This window comes from Pseudophryne corroboree, chromosome 7 (genome assembly GCF_028390025.1).
Source record: "Pseudophryne corroboree isolate aPseCor3 chromosome 7, aPseCor3.hap2, whole genome shotgun sequence".
Taxonomy (NCBI): domain Eukaryota; kingdom Metazoa; phylum Chordata; class Amphibia; order Anura; family Myobatrachidae; genus Pseudophryne; species Pseudophryne corroboree.
Genome location: NC_086450.1, coordinates 2,983,652 through 3,007,373, shown reverse-complemented (window position 1 = coordinate 3,007,373; position 23,722 = coordinate 2,983,652). Strand labels below are relative to the sequence as shown.

Here is a 23,722-nt window from a genome sequence, read left to right as displayed (position 1 = left end):
GGAGTAAGAACTATACTAATTGTTCCGGATTGGCCAAGAAGAGCGTGGTATCCGGAACTTCAAGAAATGATGTCAGAGGACCCATGGCCTCTACCGCTCAGACAGGACCTGCTGCAGCAGGGGCCCTGTCTGTTCCAAGACTTGCTGCGTTTGACGGCATGGCGGTTGAACACCGGATCCTGCAGGAAAAGGGCATTCCGGAGGAAGTCATTCCTACGCTGATAAAAGCTAGGAAAGAAGTAACCGCGAACCATTATCACCGCATATGGCGAAAATATGTTGCGTGGTGTGAGGCCAGGAAGGCCCCAACGGAAGAATTTAAGCTGGGCCGGTTCCTGCACTTCCTACAGTCAGGGGTGACTATGGGCCTTAAATTGGGTTCCATTAAGGTCCAGATTTCGGCTTTATCGATTTTCTTCCAGAGAGAATTGGCTTCACTACCTGAAGTTCAGACTTTTGTTAAGGGAGTGCTGCATATTCAGCCCCCTTTTGTGCCTCCAGTGGCACCTTGGGATCTCAACGTGGTGTTGGATTTCCTAAAGTCACATTGGTTTGAGCCACTGAAAACCGTGGATTTAAAATATCTCATGTGGAAAGTGGTCATGTTGTTGGCCTTGGCTTCGGCCAGGCGTGTTTCAGAATTGGCGGCTTTGTCATGTAAAAGCCCTTATCGGATTTTCCATATGGATAGGGCAGAATTGAGGACTCGTCCCCAGTTTCTCCCCAAAGTGGTATCAGCTTTTCATCTGAACCAACCGATCGTGGTGCCTGCGGCTACAAATGACTTGGAGGCTTCCAAGTTGTTGGATGTAGTCAGGGCCCTAAAAATTTATGTTTCCAGGACAGCTGGAGTCAGAAAGACTGACTCGCTCTTTATCCTGTATGCGCCCAACAAGTTGGGTGCACCTGCTTCTAAGCAGACTATTGCTCGCTGGATCTGTAGTACGATTCAGCTTGCACATTCTGCGGCTGGACTGCCGCATCCTAAATCAGTAAAAGCCCATTCCACGAGGAAAGTGGGCTCTTCTTGGGCGGCTGCCCGAGGGGTCTCGGCTCTTCAACTTTGCCGAGCTGCTACTTGGTCAGGGGCAAACACATTTGCAAAATTCTACAAATTTGATACCCTGGCTGAGGAGGACCTTGAGTTCTCTCATTCGGTGCTGCAGAGTCATCCGCACTCTCCCGCCCGTTTGGGAGCTTTGGTATAATCCCCATGGTCCTTACGGAGTCCCCAGCATCCACTTAGGACGTTAGAGAAAATAAGAATTTACTCACCGGTAATTCTATTTCTCGTAGTCCGTAGTGGATGCTGGGCGCCCATCCCAAGTGCGGATTGTCTGCAATACTTGTATGTAGTTATTGCTTAACTAAAGGGTTATTGTTGAGCTATCTGTTGAGAGGCTCAGTTGTTATCATGCTGTTAACTGGGTATAGTTATCACGAGTTATACGGTGTGATTGGTGTGGCTGGTATGAGTCTTACCCGGGATTCAAAATCCTTCCTAATTGTGTACGCTCGTCCGGGCACAGTATCCTAACTGAGGTCTGGAGGAGGGTCTTAGTGGGAGGAGCCAGTGCACACCAGTAGTCTAAAGCTTTCTTTGTAGTTGTGCCCAGTCTCCTGCGGAGCCGCTAATCCCCATGGTCCTTACGGAGTCCCCAGCATCCACTACGGACTATGAGAAATAGAATTACCGGTGAGTAAATTCTTATTTTACCCTGCATGCCAACATACATGTATTTGCCCCCTTTGTATTGCAGCATGGCTTGTCCCAGGAGCGCATTTCTCCTTTGTATTTGCGCCTAGCTCTGGCTCTTGCCAGTTCTCCTGCTGCAGGTACAGTACCAGCCTCTCCAATGTGTCACAGTGTGTATTATAGGTCACGGTGAGAGCTGGCGAGGCGGCAGGTCTGTATATAGCCGCAGTGGTAGCGTGCCATACTGGTGTCCCCACTGCTGAGCCTGACACTGACCTCTGTGGCCGTTACTATGAGTACTGATGATGCTGCTGTTGTCTGCACAGAGGGACCGGGACCTGGAGCTGGCGGCCCGGATTGGCCAGGCCCTTCTGAAGAGGAACCACCTATTGTCCCAGCAGAACGATTCTTTGGAGGAGCAGCTGACACAAGCGCTTGATCATGTAAGTTGTAAATGTCATATCCATCAGCCACACCCCACGCAACTCTGATAATGATGGCGGCTTTCTGTGCTGAAAATGCATCTAAATCGCAGTGCAATGTGGCTAGGAGCACGACGAGACTGCGCCGAGTAATGCGATATATGACACCTGTATACTGTGTGTGACTGAGGCTGTATACGGAGCACAATGTGACTAGGACGCACCAGGAGACTGTGCTCCGTATACAGCCTCAGTCACACACAGTATACAGGTGTCATATATCACATTACTCAGCGCAGTCTCCTGGTGCGTCCTAGTCACATTGTGCTCCGTATACAGCCTCAGTCACACACAGTATACAGGTGTCATATATCACATTACTCAGCGCAGTCTCCTGGTGCGTCCTACTCACATTGTGCTCCGTATACAGCCTCAGTCACACACAGTATACAGGTGTCACATATCACATTACTCAGCGGAGTCTCCTGGTGCATCCTAGTCACATTGTGCTCCGTATACAGCCTCAGTCACACACAGTATACAGGTGTCATACATCACATTACTCAGCGTAGTCTCCTGGTGCGTCCTAGTCACGTTGTGCTCCGTATACAGCCTCAGTCACACACAGTATACAGGTGTCATATATCACATTACTCAGCGCAGTCTCCTGGTGCGTCCTAATCACATTGTGCCCCGTATACAGCCTCAGTCACACACACAGTATACAGGTGTCATATATCACATTACTCAGCGCAGTCTCCTGGTGCGTCCTAGTCCCATTGTGCTCCGTATACAGCCTCAGTCACACACAGTATACAGGTGTCATATATCACATTACTCAGCGCAGTCTACTGGTGCGTCCTAGTCACATTGTGCTCTGTATACAGCCTCAGTCACACACAGTATACAGGTGTCACATATCACATTACTTAGCGCAGTCTCCTGGTGCGTCCTAGTCACATTGTGCTCCGTATACAGCCTCAGTCACACACAGTATACAGGCGTCATATATCACATTACTCAGCGCAGTCTCCTGGTGCGTCCTAGTCACATTGTGCTATGTATACAGCATCAGTCACACACAGTATACAGGTGTCACATATCACATTACTCAGCACAGTCTCCTGGTGCGTCCTAGTCACATTGTGCTCCGTATACAGCCTCAGTCACACACATTATACAGGTGTCATATATCACATTACTCAGCGCAGTCTCCTGGTGCGTCCTAGTCACATTGTGCTCCGTATACAGCCTCAGTCACACACAGTATACAGGTGTCATATATCACATTACTCAGCGCAGTCTCCTGGTGCGTCCTAGTCACATTGTGCTCCGTATACAGCCTCAGTCACACACAGTATACAGGTGTCACATATCACATTACTCAGCGGAGTCTCCTGGTGCATCCTAGTCACATTGTGCTCCGTATACAGCCTCAGTCACACACAGTATACAGGTGTCATACATCACATTACTCAGCGGAGTCTCCTGGTGCGTCCTAGTCACGTTGTGCTCCGTATACAGCCTCAGTCACACACAGTATACAGGTGTCATATATCACATTACTCAGCGCAGTCTCCTGGTGCGTCCTAATCACATTGTGCCCCGTATACAGCCTCAGTCACACACACAGTATACAGGTGTCATATATCACATTACTCAGCGCAGTCTCCTGGTGCGTCCTAGTCCCATTGTGCTCCGTATACAGCCTCAGTCACACACAGTATACAGGTGTCATATATCACATTACTCAGCGCAGTCTACTGGTGCGTCCTAGTCACATTGTGCTCTGTATACAGCCTCAGTCACACACAGTATACAGGTGTCACATATCACATTACTTAGCGCAGTCTCCTGGTGCGTCCTAGTCACATTGTGCTCCGTATACAGCCTCAGTCACACACAGTATACAGGCGTCATATATCACATTACTCAGCGCAGTCTCCTGGTGCGTCCTAGTCACATTGTGCTATGTATACAGCATCAGTCACACACAGTATACAGGTGTCAAATATCACATTACTCAGCACAGTCTCCTGGTGCGTCCTAGTCACATTGTGCTCCGTATACAGCCTCAGTTACACACAGTATACAGGTGTCACATATCACATTACTCAGCACAGTCTCCTGGTGCGTCCTAGTCACATTGTGCTCCGTATACAGCCTCAGTCACACACATTATACAGGTGTCATATATCACATTACTCAGCGTAGTCTCCTGGTGCGTCCTAGTCACGTTGTGCTCCGTATACAGCCTTAGTCACACACAGTATACAGGTGTCATATATCACATTACTCAGTGCAGTCTCCTGGTGCGTCCTAGTCACATTGTGCTCTGTATACAGCCTCAGTCACACACAGTATACAGGTGTCATATATCACATTACTCAGCACAGTCTCCTGGTGCGTCCTAGTCACATTGTGCTCTGTATACAGCCTCAGTCACACACAGTATACAGGTGTCACATATCACATTACTCAGCGTAGTCTCCTGGTGCGTCCTAGTCACGTTGTGCTCCGTATACAGCCTCAGTAACACACAGTATACAGGTGTCACATATCACATTACTCAGCGGAGTCTCCTGGTGCGTCCTAGTCACATTGTGCTCCGTATACAGCCTCAGTCACACACAGTATACAGGTGTCATATATCACATTACTCAGCGCAGTCTCCTGGTGCATCCTAGTCACATTGTGCTCTGTATACAGCCTCAGTCACACACAGTATACAGGTGTCATATATCACATTACTCAGCGCAGTCTCCTGGTGCGTCCTACTCACATTGTGCTCCGTATACAGCCTCAGTAACGCACAGTATACAGGTGTCACATATCACATTACTCAGCGGAGTCTCCTGGTGCGTCCTAGTCACATTGTGCTCCGTATACAGCCTCAGTCACACACAGTATACAGGTGTCATATATCACATTACTCAGCGTAGTCTCCTGGTGCGTCCTAGTCACGTTGTGCTCCGTATACAGCCTCAGTCACACACAGTATACCGGTGTCATATATCACATTACTCAGCGCAGTCTCCTGGTGCGTCCTAGTCACATTGTGCTATGTATACAGCCTCAGTCACACACAGTATACAGGTGTCAAATATCACATTACTCAGCGGAGTCTCCTGGTGCGTCCTAGTCACATTGTGCTCCGTATACAGCCTCAGTCACACACAGTATACAGGTGTCAAATATCACATTACTCAGCGCAGTCTCCTGGTGCGTCCTAGTCACATTGTGCTCCGTATACAGCCTCAGTCACACACAGTATACAGGTGTCATATATCACATTAATCAGCGCAGTCTCCTGGTGCGTCCTAGTCACATTGTGCTCCGTATACAGCCTCAGTCACACACAGTATACAGGTGTCATATATCACATTACTCAGCGCAGTCTCCTGGTGCATCCTAGTCACATTGTGCTCCGTATACAGCCTCAGTTACACACAGTATACAGGTGTCACATATCACATTACTCAGCACAGTCTCCTGGTGCGTCCTAGTCACATTGTGCTCCGTATACAGCCTCAGTTACACACAGTATACAGGTGTCACATATCACATTACTCAGCACAGTCTCCTGGTGCGTCCTAGTCACATTGTGCTCCGTATACAGCCTCAGTCACACACAGTATACAGGTGTCATATATCACATTACTCAGCGCAGTCTCCTGGTGCGTCCTAGTCACATTGTGCTCTGTATACAGCCTCAGTCACACACAGTATACAGGTGTCAAATATCACATTACTCAGCGCAGTCTCCTGGTGCGTCCTAGTCACATTGTGCTCTGTATACAGCATCAGTCACACACAGTATACAGGTGTCACATATCACATTACTCAGCGCAGTCTCCTGGTGCGTCCTAGTCACATTGTGCTCCGTATACAGCCTCAGTCACACACAGTATACAGGTGTCATATATCACATTACTCAGCGCAGTCTCCTGGTGCGTCCTAATCACATTGTGCCCCGTATACAGCCTCAGTCACACACACAGTATACAGGTGTCATATATCACATTACTCAGCGCAGTCTCCTGGTGCGTCCTAGTCCCATTGTGCTCCGTATACAGCCTCAGTCACACACAGTATACAGGTGTCATATATCACATTACTCAGCGCAGTCTACTGGTGCGTCCTAGTCACATTGTGCTCTGTATACAGCCTCAGTCACACACAGTATACAGGTGTCACATATCACATTACTTAGCGCAGTCTCCTGGTGCGTCCTAGTCACATTGTGCTCCGTATACAGCCTCAGTCACACACAGTATACAGGCGTCATATATCACATTACTCAGCGCAGTCTCCTGGTGCGTCCTAGTCACATTGTGCTATGTATACAGCATCAGTCACACACAGTATACAGGTGTCAAATATCACATTACTCAGCACAGTCTCCTGGTGCGTCCTAGTCACATTGTGCTCCGTATACAGCCTCAGTTACACACAGTATACAGGTGTCACATATCACATTACTCAGCACAGTCTCCTGGTGCGTCCTAGTCACATTGTGCTCCGTATACAGCCTCAGTCACACACATTATACAGGTGTCATATATCACATTACTCAGCGTAGTCTCCTGGTGCGTCCTAGTCACGTTGTGCTCCGTATACAGCCTTAGTCACACACAGTATACAGGTGTCATATATCACATTACTCAGTGCAGTCTCCTGGTGCGTCCTAGTCACATTGTGCTCTGTATACAGCCTCAGTCACACACAGTATACAGGTGTCATATATCACATTACTCAGCACAGTCTCCTGGTGCGTCCTAGTCACATTGTGCTCTGTATACAGCCTCAGTCACACACAGTATACAGGTGTCACATATCACATTACTCAGCGTAGTCTCCTGGTGCGTCCTAGTCACGTTGTGCTCCGTATACAGCCTCAGTAACACACAGTATACAGGTGTCACATATCACATTACTCAGCGGAGTCTCCTGGTGCGTCCTAGTCACATTGTGCTCCGTATACAGCCTCAGTCACACACAGTATACAGGTGTCATATATCACATTACTCAGCGCAGTCTCCTGGTGCGTCCTAGTCACATTGTGCTCCGTATACAGCCTCAGTCACACACAGTATACAGGTGTCATATATCACATTAATCAGCGCAGTCTCCTGGTGCGTCCTAGTCACATTGTGCTCCGTATACAGCCTCAGTCACACACAGTATACAGGTGTCATATATCACATTACTCAGCGCAGTCTCCTGGTGCGTCCTACTCACATTGTGCTCCGTATACAGCCTCAGTAACGCACAGTATACAGGTGTCACATATCACATTACTCAGCGGAGTCTCCTGGTGCGTCCTAGTCACATTGTGCTCCGTATACAGCCTCAGTCACACACAGTATACAGGTGTCATATATCACATTACTCAGCGTAGTCTCCTGGTGCGTCCTAGTCACGTTGTGCTCCGTATACAGCCTCAGTCACACACAGTATACCGGTGTCATATATCACATTACTCAGCGCAGTCTCCTGGTGCGTCCTAGTCACATTGTGCTATGTATACAGCCTCAGTCACACACAGTATACAGGTGTCAAATATCACATTACTCAGCGGAGTCTCCTGGTGCGTCCTAGTCACATTGTGCTCCGTATACAGCCTCAGTCACACACAGTATACAGGTGTCAAATATCACATTACTCAGCGCAGTCTCCTGGTGCGTCCTAGTCACATTGTGCTCCGTATACAGCCTCAGTCACACACAGTATACAGGTGTCATATATCACATTAATCAGCGCAGTCTCCTGGTGCGTCCTAGTCACATTGTGCTCCGTATACAGCCTCAGTCACACACAGTATACAGGTGTCATATATCACATTACTCAGCGCAGTCTCCTGGTGCATCCTAGTCACATTGTGCTCCGTATACAGCCTCAGTTACACACAGTATACAGGTGTCACATATCACATTACTCAGCACAGTCTCCTGGTGCGTCCTAGTCACATTGTGCTCCGTATACAGCCTCAGTCACACACAGTATACAGGTGTCATATATCACATTACTCAGCGCAGTCTCCTGGTGCGTCCTAGTCACATTGTGCTCTGTATACAGCCTCAGTCACACACAGTATACAGGTGTCAAATATCACATTACTCAGCGCAGTCTCCTGGTGCGTCCTAGTCACATTGTGCTCTGTATACAGCATCAGTCACACACAGTATACAGGTGTCACATATCACATTACTCAGCGCAGTCTCCTGGTGCGTCCTAGTCACATTGTGCTCCGTATACAGCCTCAGTCACACACAGTATACAGGTGTCATATATCACATTACTCAGCGCAGTCTCCTGGTGCGTCCTAGTCACATTGTGCTCTGTATACAGCCTCAGTCACACACAGTATACAGGTGTCATATATCACATTACTCAGAGCAGTCTCCTGGTGCGTCCTAGTCACATTGTGCTCTGTATACAGCCTCAGTCACACACAGTATACAGGTGTTACATATCACATTACTCAGCAGAGTCTCCTGGTGCGTCGTAGTCACATTGTGCTCCGTATACAGCCTCAGTCACACACAGTATACAGGTGTCATATATCACATTACTCAGCGCAGTCTCCTGGTGCGTCCTAGTCACATTGTGCTCCGTATACAGCCTCAGTCACACACAGTATACAGGTGTCATATATCACATTACTCAGCGCAGTCTCCTGGTGCGTCCTAGTCACATTGTGCTCCGTATACAGCCTCAGTCACACACAGTATACAGGTGTCATATATCACATTACTCAGCGCAGTCTCCTGGTGCGTCGTAGTCACATTGTGCTCCGTATACAGCCTCAGTCACACACAGTATACAGGTGTCATATATCACATTACTCAGCGCAGTCTCCTGGTGCGTCCTAGTCACATTGTGCTCCGTATACAGCCTCAGTCACACACAGTATACAGGTGTCACATATCACATTACTCAGCGCAGTCTCCTGGTGCGTCCTAGTCACATTGTGCTCCGTATACAGCCTCAGTCACACACAGTATACAGGTGTCATATATCACATTACTCAGCGCAGTCTCCTGGTGCGTCCTAGTCACATTGTGCTCCGTATACAGCCTCAGTCACACACAGTATACAGGTGTCATATATCACATTACTCAGCGCAGTCTCCTGGTGCGTCCTAGTCACATTGTGCTCTGTATACAGCCTCAGTCACACACAGTATACAGGTGTCATATATCACATTACTCAGAGCAGTCTCCTGGTGCGTCCTAGTCACATTGTGCTCTGTATACAGCCTCAGTCACACACAGTATACAGGTGTTACATATCACATTACTCAGCAGAGTCTCCTGGTGCGTCGTAGTCACATTGTGCTCCGTATACAGCCTCAGTCACACACAGTATACAGGTGTCATATATCACATTACTCAGCGCAGTCTCCTGGTGCGTCCTAGTCACATTGTGCTCCGTATACAGCCTCAGTCACACACAGTATACAGGTGTCATATATCACATTACTCAGCGCAGTCTCCTGGTGCGTCCTAGTCACATTGTGCTCCGTATACAGCCTCAGTCACACACAGTATACAGGTGTCATATATCACATTACTCAGCGCAGTCTCCTGGTGCGTCGTAGTCACATTGTGCTCCGTATACAGCCTCAGTCACACACAGTATACAGGTGTCATATATCACATTACTCAGCGCAGTCTCCTGGTGCGTCCTAGTCACATTGTGCTCCGTATACAGCCTCAGTCACACACAGTATACAGGTGTCATATATCACATTACTCAGCACAGTCTCCTGGTGCATCCTAGTCACATTGTGCTCCGTATACAGCCTCAGTCACACACAGTATCCAGGTGTCATATCACATTACTCAGAGCAGTCTCCTGGTGCGTCCTAGTCACATTGTGCTCCGTATACAGCCTCAGTCACACACAGTATACAGGTGTCACATATCACATTACTCAGCGCAGTCTCCTGGTGCGTCCTAGTCACATTGTGCTCCGTATACAGCCTCAGTCACACACAGTATACAGGTGTCACATATCACATTACTCAGCGCAGTATCCTGGTGCATCCTAGTCACATTGTGCACCGTATACAGCCTCAGTCACACACAGTATACAGGTGTCATATATCACATTACTCAGCGCAGTCTCCTGGTGCGTCCTAGTCACATTGTGCTCCGTATACAGCCTCAGTCACACACAGTATACAGGTGTCATATATCACATTACTCAGAACAGTCTCCTGGTGCGTCCTAGTCACATTGTGCTCCGTATACAGCCTCAGTCACACACAGTATACAGGTGTCATATATCACATTACTCAGCGCAGTCTCCTGGTGTGTCCTAGTCACATTGTGCTCCGTATACAGCCTCAGTCACACACAGTATACAGGTGTCATATCACATTACTCAGAGCAGTCTTCTGGTGCGTCCTAGTCACATTGTGCTCCGTATACAGCCTCAGTCACACACAGTATACAGGTGTCATATATCACATTACTCAGAACAGTCTCCTGGTGCGTCCTAGTCACATTGTGCTCTGTATACAGCCTCAGTCACACACAGTATACAGGTGTCATATATCACATTACTCAGCGCAGTCTCCTGGTGCGTCCTAGTCACATTGTGCTCTGTATACAGCCTCAGTCACACACAGTATACAGGTGTCACATATCACATTACTCAGCGCAGTCTCCTGGTGCGTCCTAGTCACATTGTGCTCCGTATACAGCCTCAGTCACACACAGTATACAGGTGTCATATCACATTACTCAGAGCAGTCTTCTGGTGCGTCCTAGTCACATTATATTGCGACTAAGAAGCATTTTCAGAAAAAAAAGCTTTCCAACGCTAGCAGAATCTCCTGGGACATGGCGTGCCAGGAAGGGCGGTTTGTCGTGACTGCAGCGATTATGTCTGAGGACATATCTGTATATATTTTACCGTCTGTTATACGACGCCCCATAACACGGGAATACGTAGACTGCCGCTCCCCCAGTAATAAAGATCTGCGCATGTTACATTCTTTCACTCCGTGTTGGTAATCTACAGTACATGGCATTTCAGTGTTTCTCATGAACTATTGAGTGTATTTTATGACCCCGCTACAGACGTCTCTTATCACACACAGTAAATATATAACCCGTATCTCTGCCCGGGACAATCTTTACTGTTCCACAGAATCCAGCTCAGTGCAGAGGAAGCCAAGTCCAGCAATTGCATCAAGAGCTGAGGATCACCCGGGCACATCAGGGCACACAGAGGCGGCATCCTGCTTTCTGACGCATGTAGTGTACATAAGACGTTCTCCTATAACAATGCTGGTGCCCCCTGCCATAGACAGCTGAGGATCTCCCGGGCACATCAGGGTACACAGAGGCGGCATCCTGCTTTCTGACGCATGTAGTGTACATAAGACGTTCTCCTATAACAATGCTGGTGCCCCCTGCCATAGACAGCTGAGGATCTCCCGGGCACATCAGGGTACACAGAGGCGGCATCCTGCTTTCTGACGCATGTAGTGTACATATGACGTTCTCCTATAACAATGCTGGTGTGCCCCCTGCCATAGACAGCTGAGGATCTCCCGGGCACATCAGGGCACACAGAGGCGGCATCCTGCTTTCTGACGCATGTAGTGTACATAAGACGTTCTCCTATAACAATGCTGGTGTGCCCCCTGCCATAGACAGCTGAGGATCTCCCGGGCACATCAGGGCACACAGAGGCGGCATCCTGCTTTCTGACGCATGTAGTGTACATAAGACGTTCTCCTATAACAATGCTGGTGTGCCCCCTGCCATAGACAGCTGAGGATCTCCCGGGCACATCAGGGCACACAGAGGCGGCATCCTGCTTTCTGACGCATGTAGTGTACATAAGACGTTCTCCTATAACAATGCTGGTGTGCCCCCTGCCATAGACAGCTGAGGATCTCCCGGGCACATCAGGGCACACAGAGGCGGCATCCTGCTTTCTGACGCATGTAGTGTACATAAGACATTCTCCTATAACAATGCTGGTGTGCCCCCTGCCATAGACAGCTGAGGATCTCCCGGGCACATCAGGGCACACAGAGGCGGCATCCTGCTTTCTGACGCATGTAGTGTACATAAGACGTTCACCTATAACAATGCTGGTGTGCCCCCTGCCATAGACAGCTGAGGATCTCCCGGGCACATCAGGGCACACAGAGGCGGCATCCTGCTTTCTGACGCATGTAGTGTACATAAGACGTTCTCCTATAACAATGCTGGTGTGCCCCCTGCCATAGACAGCTGAGGATCTCCCGGGCACATCAGGGCACACACAGAGGCGGCATCCTGCTTTCTGACGCATGTAGTGTACATAAGACGTTCTCCTATAACAATGCTGGTGTGCCCCCTTGCCATAGACAGCTGAGGATCTCCCGGGCACATCAGGGCACACAGAGGCGGCATCCTGCTTTCTGACGCATGTAGTGTACATAAGACGTTCTGTTGTAACAATGCTGGTGTGCCCCCTGCCATAGACAGCTGAGGATCTCCCGGGCACATCAGGGCACACACAGAGGCGGCATCCTGCTTTCTGACACATGTAGTGTACATAAGACGTTCTCCTACAACAATGCTGGTACCCCCTGCCATAGACAGCTGAGGATCTCCCGGGCACATCAGGGCACACAGAGGCGGCATCCTGCTTTCTGACACATGTAGTGTACATAAGACGTTCTCCTATAACAATGCTGGTGCCCCCTTGCTATAGACAGCTGAGGATCTCCCGGGCACATCAGGGCACACACAGAGGCGGCATCCTGCTTTCTGACACATGTAGTGTACATAAGACGTTCTCCTACAACAATGCTGGTACCCCCTGCCATAGACAGCTGAGGATCTCCCGGGCACATCAGGGCACACAGAGGCGGCATCCTGCTTTCTGACACATGTAGTGTACATAAGACGTTCTCCTATAACAATGCTGGTGCCCCCTTGCTATAGACAGCTGAGGATCTCCCGGGCACATCAGGGCACACACAGGCGGCATCCTGCTTTCTGACGCATGTAGTGTACATAAGACGTTCTCCTATAACAATGCTGGTGTGCCTCCTGCCATAGACAGCTGAGGATCTCCCGGGCACAACAGGGCACACAGAGGCGGCATCCTGCTTTCTGACGCATGTAGTGTACATATGACGTTCTCCTATAACAATGCTGGTGTGCCCCCTGCCATAGACAGCTGAGGATCTCCCGGGCACATCAGGGCACACAGAGGCGGCATCCTGCTTTCTGACGCATGTAGTGTACATAAGACGTTCTCCTATAACAATGCTGGTGCCCCCCTGCCATAGACAACTGAGGATCTCCCGGGCACATCAGGGCACACACACAGAGGCGGCATCCTGCTTTCTGACGCATGTAGTGTACATAAGACGTTCTCCTATAACAATGCTGGTGCCCCCTGCCATAGACAGCTGAGGATCTCCCGGGCACATCAGGGCACACACACAGGCGGCATCCTGCTTTCTGACACATGTAGTGTACATAAGACGTTCTCCTACAACAATGCTGGTGCCCCCTGCCATAGACAGCTGAGGATCTCCCGGGCACACACAGAGGCGGCATCCTGCTTTCTGACACATGTAGTGTACATAAGACGTTCTCCTATAACAATGCTGGTGCCCCCTGCCATAGACAGCTGAGGATCTCCCAGGCACATCAGGGCACACAGAGGCGGCATCCTGCTTTCTGACGCATGTAGTGTACATAAGACGTTCTCCTATAACAATGCTGGTGTGCCCCCTGCCATAGACAGCTGAGGATCTCCCGGGCACATCAGGGCACACAGAGGCGGCATCCTGCTTTCTGACACATGTAGTGTACGTAAGACGTTCTCCTATAACAATGCTGGTGCCCCCTTGCCATAGACAGCTGAGGAACTCCCGGGCACATCAGGGCACACACAGAGGCGGCATCCTGCTATCTGACGCATGTATTGTACATAAGACGTTCACCTATAACAATGCTGGTGTGTCCCCTGCCATAGACAGCTGAGGGTCTCCCGGGCACATCAGGGCACACACAGGCGGCATCCTGCTTTCTGACACATGTAGTGTACATAAGACGTTCTCCTATAACAATGCTGGTGTGCCCCCTGCCATAGACAGCTGAGGATCTCCCGGGCACATCAGGGCACACAGAGGCGGCATCCTGCTTTCTGACGCATGTAGTGTACATAAGACGTTCTCCTATAACAATGCTGGTGTGCCCCCTGCCATAGACAGCTGAGGATCTCCCGGGCACATCAGGGCACACAGAGGCGGCATCCTGCTTTCTGACGCATGTAGTGTACATAAGACGTTCTCCTATAACAATGCTGGTGCCCCCCTGCCATAGACAGCTGAGGATCTCCCGGGCACATCAGGGCACACACACAGAGGCGGCATCCTGCTTTCTGATGCATGTAGTGTACATAAGATGTTCTCCTATAACAATGCTGGTGCCCCCTGCCATAGACAGCTGAGGATCTCCAGGGCACACACACAGGCGGCATCCTGCTTTCTGACGCATGTAGTGTACATAAGACGTTCTCCTATAACAATGCTGGTGTGCCCCCTGCCATAGACAGCTGAGGATCTCCCGGGCACATCAGGGCACACAGAGGCGGCATCCTGCTTTCTGACGCATGTAGTGTACATAAGACGTTCTCCTATAACAATGCTGGTGTGCCCCCTGCCATAGACAGCTGAGGATCTCCCGGGCACATCAGGGCACACACACAGGCGGCATCCTGCTTTCTGACGCATGTAGTGTACATAAGACATTCTCCTATAACAATGCTGGTGTGCCCCCTGCCATAGACAGCTGAGGATCTCCCGGGCACATCAGGGCACACACAGAGGCGGCATCCTGCTTTCTGACGCATGTAGTGTACATAAGACGTTCTCCTATAACAATGCTGGTGTGCCCCCTGCCATAGACAGCTGATGATCTCCCGGGCACATCAGGGCACACAGAGGCGGCATCCTGCTTTCTGACACATGTAGTGTACATAAGACGTTCTCCTACAACAATGCTGGTGCCCCCTGCCATAGACAGCTGAGGATCTCCCGGGCACATCAGGGCACACAGAGGCGGCATCCTGCTTTCTGACGCATGTAGTGTACATAAGGCGTTAGTTTGCCCCCTTGCCCTCCATTGATTGGGATTGATTTTAAATTCCCGTCCCCTAGATAAGGCGAGACTGGGGACAGTCTGTGTAATGTGCTAGGAGTATACAGGGGAGCTGCTCTGGACTGCACACCCTAGTTATGTGTGATGAGAGACGCTATCTGCTGGGACTAGTAGTACTACACATAGAGGGTGGGTGCAGGTGCACTATGCAGTCATTACTATACATTGAAATATCTATTACAAGTAAATATAAGAGGTTGTTAACATATATTTGTCCATAATGAAAGGTAAGTCCTACTTATATTCATATAGTGTCAGGTTTTGGGGTGAACGTTTTCTGCCACGGCCACTCCACGGCGTCACACCTTAACACTCACATTTCTCTGACGTCCTAGTGGATGCTGGGGACTCCGTAAGGACCATGGGGAATAGCGGCTCCGCAGGAGACTGGGCACATCTAAAGAAAGCTTTAGGATCACCTGGTGTGCACTGGCTCCTCCCCCTATGACCCTCCTCCAAGCCTCAGTTAGATTTCTGTGCCCGACGAGAAGGGTGCACACTAGGGGCTCTCCTGAGCTCTTTGTGAAAGTTTTAGTTTAGGTTTATATTTTCAGTGAGACCTGCTGGCAACAGGCTCACTGCATCGAGGGACTAAGGGGAGAAGAAGCGAACTCACCTGCGTGCAGAGTGGATTGGGCTTCTTAGGCTACTGGACATTAGCTCCAGAGGGACGATCACAGGTTCAGCCTGGATGGGTCACCGGAGCCGCGCCGCCGTCCCCCTTACAGAGCCAGAAGAGCGAAGAGGTCCGGAAAAATCGGCGGCAGAAGACGATCCTGTCTTCAGATAAGGTAGCGCACAGCACCGCAGCTGTGCGCCATTGCTCTCAGCACACTTCACACTCCGGTCACTGAGGGTGCAGGGCGCTGGGGGGGGCAGCGCCCTGAGACGCAATAAATCGATAAAAAACCTTATATGGCTAAAATAAATGCATCACATATAGCTCCTGGGCTATATGGATGCATTTAACCCCTGCCAAAACATACAGAAAAAGGATGATAAGGACGCCGAGAAAGGGGCGGAGCCTATCTCCTCAGCACACTGGCGCCATTTTCCCTCACAGCTCAGTTGGAGGGAAGCTCCCTGGCTCTCCCCTGCAGTCACTACACTACAGAAAGGGGTTAAAAAAGAGAGGGGGGCACAAATTAGGCGCAGTATAAACAATACAGCAGCTATAAAGGGAAAAACACTTATATAAGGTTATCCCTGTATATATATATGGCGCTCTGGTGTGTGCTGGCAAACTCTCCCTCTGTCTCCCCAAAGGGCTAGTGGGGTCCTGTCCTCTATCAGAGCATTCCCTGTGTGTGTGCTGTGTGTCGGTACGTTGGTGTCGACATGTATGAGGAGAAAAATGATGTGGAGACGGAGTAGAGTGTCTGAAATAGTGTTGTCACCCCCTAGGGGGTCGACACCTGAGTGGATGTACTGTTGAAATTGCGTGACAGTGTCAGCTTTGTATAAAAGACAGTGGTTGACATGAGACAGCCGGCTACTCAGCTTGTGCATATCCAGACGTCTCATACAGGGGCCCTAAAGCGCCCGTTACCTCAGATACAGACGCCGACAAGGGTACTGACTCCTGTGTCGACGGTGAAGAGACAACCGTGATTTCCAATAGGGCCACACATTGCATGATTGAGGCAATGGAAAAAGTTTACACTTTTCTGATAATATGAATACCACCAAAAAAAAAGGGGGTATTATGTTTGGTGAGGAAAAACTTCCTGTAGTTTTCCTGAATCTGAGAAATAAAATGAGGTGTGTGATGATGCGTGGGTTTCCCCCCGATAACAATTGATAATTTCTAAAAAGTTATTGGCAGTATACCTTTTCCCGCCAGAGGTTAGGGTGCATTGGGAAACACCCCCTAGGGTGGATAAAGCGCTCACACGCTTGTAAAAACAAGGGCTCTACCCTCTCCTGAGATGGCCGCCCTTAAGGATCCTGCTGATAGAAAGCAGGAGCGTATCCTAAAATGTATTTACACACATACTGGTGTTATACTGCGACCAGCAATCGCCTCAGCCTGGATGTGCAGTGCTGGGTTGGCGTGGTCGGATTCCCTGACTGGAAATATGATATCCTAGATAAGGACAGTATATTATTGCCTATAGAGCAATTAAAAGATGCATTTCTATATATGCATGATGCACAGCGGAATATTTGCCGACTGGCATCAAGTATAAGTGCGTTGTCCAATTATTCCAGTAAAGTGGTCAGGTGATGCGGATTCCAAACGGCATTTGGAAGTATTGCCTTAAAAGAGGGGATGTACCCCAGGTCGCCTCTCAAAATAAGACGCCGTATTATCAGGCGCAGTCCTGGTTGGCAAGCGGACAAAAGGGTTCCTCTTTCTGCTCGTGACAGAGGGAGAGGAAAATGGCTGCAGAGATCAGCCAGTTCCAAGGAACAGAAACCCTTTTCCGCCTCTGCCAAGCCCTCAGTATGACGCTAGGGCTTTACAAGTTCAGGCACGGTGGGGTCCCGTTCTCAATGAATTTCAGTGCGCAGTGGGCTCACTCGCAAGTAGACCCCTGGATCCTTCAGATAATATTTCAGGGGTACAAATTGGAATTCGAGACGTATTCCCCTCGCCGTTTCCAAAAGTCTGTTTTACCGACGTCTCCCGCTGACAGGGAGGCAGTTTTGGAAGCCATTCACAAGCTGTATTCCCAGCAGGTGATAATCAAGGTACCCCTCCTGCAACAGGGAACGGGGTATTATTCCACACTATTGTGGTACCGAAGCCAGGCGGCTCGGTGAGACCGATTTAAAATCTAAAATCTTTGAACACTTGCATACAGAGGTTCAAATTCAAAATTGAGTCACTCAGAGCAGTGATTGCAAACCTGGAAGAAGGGGACTACATGATGTCTCGGGACATCAAGGATGCTTACCTTCATGTCAAAATTTACCCTTCTCACCAAGGGTATTTCAGGTTATGGTACAGAACTGTATCAGTTCGGACGCTGCCGTAGGGATGGTCCACGGCAACCCGGGTCTTTACTGAAGTAATGACCGAAATGATGATATTCCTTCGAAGGAAGGGAATTTTAGTTATCCTTTACTTGGACGATTCCCTGATAAGGGTAAGATCCAGGAACAGTTGGAGATCGGTGTAGCACTATATCAGGTAGTGTTGCGGCAGCACGATTGGATTTTCAATATTCCGAAATCGCAGCTGATTCCGACGACTTGTCTTCTGTTCCTAGGGATGATTCTGGACATAGTCCAGAAAGAAGGTGCTTCTCCCGGAGGAGAAAGCCAGGGAGTTATCCGAGCTAGTCAGGAACCTCCTAAAACCGAACCAAGTCTCAGTGCATCAATGCACAAGGGTTCTGGGTAAAAATGGTGGCTTCCTACGAAGCAATCCCATTCGGCAGATTCCACGCACAGTGGAACCTTCTGGACAAATGGTCCGGGTCGCATCTTCAGATGCTTCAGCGGATAACCCTGTCACCAGGGACAAGGGTATCCCTCCTGTGGTGGTTGCAGAGTGCTCATCTTCTAGAGGGCCGCAGATTCGGCATTCGGGACTGGGTCCTGGTGGCCACGGATGCCAGCCTGCGAGGCTGGGGAGCAGTCACACAGGGAAGGAATTTCCAGGGCTTATGGTCAAGCCTGGAGACATCTCTTCATATAAACATTCTGGAACTAAGGGCCATTTACAATGCCCTAAGTCAAGCGAAACCCCTGCTTCAGGGTCAGGCGGTATTGATCCAATCGGACAACATCACGTCAGTCGCCCACGTAAACAGACAGGGCGGCACGAGAAGCAGGAGGGCAATGGCAGAAGCTGCAAGGATTTTAGCTGGGCGGAAAATCATGTGATAGCACTGTCAGCAGTGTTCATTCCGGGAGTGGACAACTGGGAAGCAGACTTCCTCAGCAGACACGACCTTCACCCGGGAGAGTGGGGACTTCACCCAGAAGTCTTCCACCTGATTGTAAAACCGTTGGGAAAAACAAAAGGTGGACATAATGGCGTCCCGTCTAAACAAAAAACTAGACAGATATTGCGCCAGGTCAAGGGACCCTCAGGCAATAACGGTGGACGCTCTGGTAACACCGTGGGTGTACCAGTCAGTGTATGTGTTCCCTCCTCTGCCCCTCATACCAAAAGTACTGAGAATCATAAGAAGGAGAGGAGTAAGAACTATACTCGTGGTTCCGGATTGGCCAAGAAGGACTTGGTATCCGGAACTTCAAGAGATGCTCACGGACGAACCGTGGCCTCTACCTCTAAGAAAGGACCTGCTCCAGCAAGGGCCTTGTCTGTTCCAAGACTTACCGCGGCTGCGTTTGACGGCATGGCGGTTGAATGCCGGATCCTGAAGATCCCTACCCTGGTCAAGGCCAGGAAAGACGTAACCGCAAAACATTATCACCGCATTTGGCGAAAATATGTTGCGTGGGGTGAGGCCAAGAAGGCCCCTACAGAGGAATTTCAACTGGGTCGTTTCCTCCATTTCCTGCAAACAGGACTGTCTATGGGCCTAAAATTAGGGTCCATTAAGGTTCAAATTTCGGCCCTGTCGATTTTCTTCCAAAAAGAACTGGCTTCAGTGCCTGAAGTTCAGACATTTGTAAAAGGGGTGCTGCATATACAGTCTCCTTTTGTGCCTCCAGTGGCACCTTGGGGATCTCAATGTTGTGTTGAGTTTCCTAAAGTCACATTGGTTTGAACCACTCACCACTGTATACTTAAAATATCTCACATGGAAGTGACGAGTTAGCCCTGGTTTCAGCCAGGCGTGTGTCAGAATTGGCGGCTTTATCATATAAAAGCCCTTACTTAATATTTCATTCTGAAAGGGCAGAATTGAGGACTCGTCCTCAAATTTTCTACCTAAGGTGTTTTCTGCATTTCACATGAACCAACCTATTGTGGTGCCTGCGGCTACTAAGGACTTGGAGGATTCCAAGTTGCTTGACGTGGTCAGGACCCTGAAAATACATGTTTCCAGGACGGCTGGAGTCAGAAAATCTGACTCGCTGTTTATCCTGTATGCACCCAACAAACTGGGTGCTCCTGCTTCTAAGCAGACGATTGCTCGTTGGATTTGTAGTACAATTCAGCTTGCACATTCTGTGGCAGGCCTGCCACAGCCAAAAATCTTAAAACGCCCACTCCACAAGGAAGGTGGGCTCATCTTGGGCAGCTGCCCGAGGGGTCTCGGCTTTACAACTTTGCCGAGCAGTTTGGTCAGGAGCAAATACGTTTGTAAAATTCTACAAATTTGATACCCTGGCTAAAGAGGACCTGGAGTTCTCTCATTCGGTGCTGCAGAGTCATCCGCACTCTCCCGCCCGTTTGGGAGCTTTGGTATAATCCCCATGGTCCTTACGGAGTCCCCAGCATCCACTAGGACGTCAGAGAAAATAAGAATTTACTTACCGATAATTCTATTTCTCGTAGTCCGTAGTGGATGCTGGGCGCCCATCCCAAGTGCGGATTGTCTGCAATACTGGTACATAATTATTGTTACCAAAAAATTCGGGTTATTGTTGTAGTGAGCCATCTTTTCTAGAGGCTCCTCTATTATCATGCTGTTAACTGGGTTCAGATCACAAGTTGTACAGTGTGATTGGTGTGACTGGTATGAGTCTTACCCGGGATTCAAAATCCTTCCTTATTGTGTACGCTCGTCCGGGCACAGTATCCTAACTGAGGCTTGGAGGAGGGTCATAGGGGGAGGAGCCAGTGCACACCAGGTGATCCTAAAGCTTTCTTTAGATGTGCCCAGTCTCCTGCGGAGCCGCTATTCCCCATGGTCCTTACGGAGTCCCCAGCATCCACTACGGACTACGAGAAATAGAATTATCGGTAAGTAAATTCTTATTTTTCTATCACTACCTTTGTGTGTTTTTGTGTACACTGGGTAACTACTTTCACACACCTGACACACTGTAACACCGCACTGCTATCTTTCACGTGTCTGATGCCCTGGGAGGGTTTTGGCTGGGCTGGTTTGGGGGGGGGGGGGGGGGGTGTCCTGCACCCTGGATGTGAACCCCAGAGTCCTAAAACTTGCCCGGCAGAAGTGACCTGTACGCGGTGTGCGGGCACATATTGTTGTCCCAGATATATGTAATTGATACATAATTGTAATAGATCTTTCAGTGTGTAGTAATGATTGCATAGTGCACCTGCACCCACCCTCTGTGTGACCTGTCAGCCGCTAGCAGGGCACCAGCGTGGGAACACTGACAGAGTGTAGCTCTTCTCTCCCTGGACACAGATTTATTGCTGCAGCCCTATAGGCGAGTCCTTGGCTACCATACATGTGGCATATGGCCGCACTTTCAGCGAGAGCTGACTCTTTCACCCCTTAGAATGCCTAGTTACTTTCGCCCCTTCAGCAGATCTTTCCGATCCCTGGCTCACCCTCCTCCTAGTTTATTCCAGACTGTACGTTCTTATGACTGGGACCCTCTCTGCTCCCTGTTTCATGTTTAGCCTCATCTGACTTTCTATTGTATGATGTCCGCGCTGCAGAGTATTCTTACTCTTCATAAATACTCATGGGTAAGACGTCCTACTGACCCCCAAACCCGCTGTGTGACTACACGGGGCACTTTCCCATTGCAATGTGTGGAACTTACACTTGTGTATCATACACCTATGTAACTACAGATGATAAGCGTGTAAGCTCGGAGCGTGTGCTGTGAATGCCCAGCCGTGTCCTGTTACCGTGTGTGCTATAAACCGCACAGGTCAGAGAGTGCTGCGGCTGTGTAATTGTTATTCACTATCTAATCTGTCTCCCACTGCACTTGTACATCCAATGTTTCCGTCATTAGGGAGTTGCTGGCAGCATTAGGACGTAAGGTAATAGGGAGGGGGGGGGATTGCTGGCATTGTATAATACGTTATCCATCATCCTGACCTGTGGATTCCCGCTACATTCAGGGAATCATTTTTCATACTTTGTTTTATTACTACTTATTTAATATCTTTACAGGTCAACCAGCTCCAGCATGAGCTATCGAAGAAAGATGACCTGCTCCGCGTGGTTTCCATCGCATCGGAGGAGAGCGAGACTGACTCCAGCTGTTCTACTCCATTGCGCTCCAACGACTCCTTCACCCTCACACATGGGCTGCTGCAACTGGATAACTTACACGGGAAGCTGCGGGATCTGGAGGAGGAGAACCTGGCGTTGCGCTCCAAGGTACATACCTTCCGTAGTCACACACACACAGCCTGAGGAGGCTCCGTCACCTTCACACATGGGCTGCGGCAGCTGGGGATCTGGAGGAGGAGAACCTGGCACTGCGCTCTAAGGTACAGCCCCTCCATAGTCACACACACACACAGCCTGAGGAGGCTCCGTCACCTTCACACATGGGCTGCGGCAGCTGGGGAAGTTACACGGGAAGCTGCGGGATCTGGAGGAGGAGAACCTGGCGCTGCGCTCCAAGGTACATACCTTCCATAGTCACACACACACAGCCTGAGGAGGCTCCGTCACCTTCACACATGGGCTGCGGCAGCTGGGGATCTGGAGGAGGAGAACCTGGCGCTGCGCTCTAAGGTACAGCCCCTCCATAGTCAAACACAGCATGAGAAGGCTCAGTCACCTTCACACATGGGATTCTGCAGCTGGATAACTTACACTGGAAGCTGCGGGAACTAGAGGAGGAGAATCTGGCACTGCGCTGTGAGGTACATCCCTTCCATAGTCACACACACAGCCTGAGGAGGCTCCGTCACCTTCACACATGGGCTGCGGCAGCTGGGGATCTGGAGGAGGAGAACCTGGCACTGCGCTCTAAGGTACATCTTCCATAGTCAAACACAGCCTGAGGAGGCTCAGTCACCCTCACACATGGGATTCTGCAGCAGCAGCTTCATCAGGGCGGCCAAGCCAGCAGCAGCAGATTCATCAGGTTGGCCAGGTCAGCAGCCTCAGAGCAGCTAGACCAGCAGCAGCATCAGGGCCAGGCCAGCATCAGCAGCTTCATCAGGTTGGCCAGGCCAGCAGCAGCAGCAGATTCATCAGGTCGGCCAGGCCAGCAATAGCAGCTTCATCAGGTAGGCCAGGCCAGCAGCAGCAGCTTCATCATGTTGGCCAGGCCAACAGCAGCAGCTTCATCAGGTTGGCCAGGCCAGCAGCAGCAGCTTCATCATGTTGGCCAGGCCAGCAGCAGCAGCTTCATCATGTTGGCCAGGCCAGCAGCAGCAGCTTCATCAGGTCGACCAGGCCAGCAGCAGCAGCTTCATCAGGTTGGCCAGGCCACCACCAGCAGCTTCATCAGGTTGGCCAGGTCATCATCCTCAGAGCACCCAGGCCAGCAGCAGCATCAGGGCCAGGCCAGCATCAGCATGACCAGGCCAGCAGCAGCAGCTTCATCAGGTCGGCCAGGCCAACAGCAGCAGCTTCATCAGGTTGGCCAGGCCAGCAGCA

The 23,722-nt window shown here is 49.9% G+C and overlaps 1 protein-coding gene across 2 annotated transcripts in view; it reads left to right on the top strand.

Annotated features, from left to right (window-relative positions):
- The window catches only part of TRAK2 (trafficking kinesin protein 2), a 252,517-nt gene that overhangs the window by 147,999 nt on the left and 80,796 nt on the right, over positions 1-23,722 (top strand). For both annotated transcript variants that reach the window (XM_063932597.1, XM_063932596.1), the window contains exons 5-6: positions 2,023-2,139; positions 22,277-22,486. In XM_063932597.1, the coding sequence (XP_063788667.1) occupies positions 2,023-2,139; positions 22,277-22,486 (327 nt within the window). The remainder of the gene's footprint in view (positions 1-2,022; positions 2,140-22,276; positions 22,487-23,722) is intronic.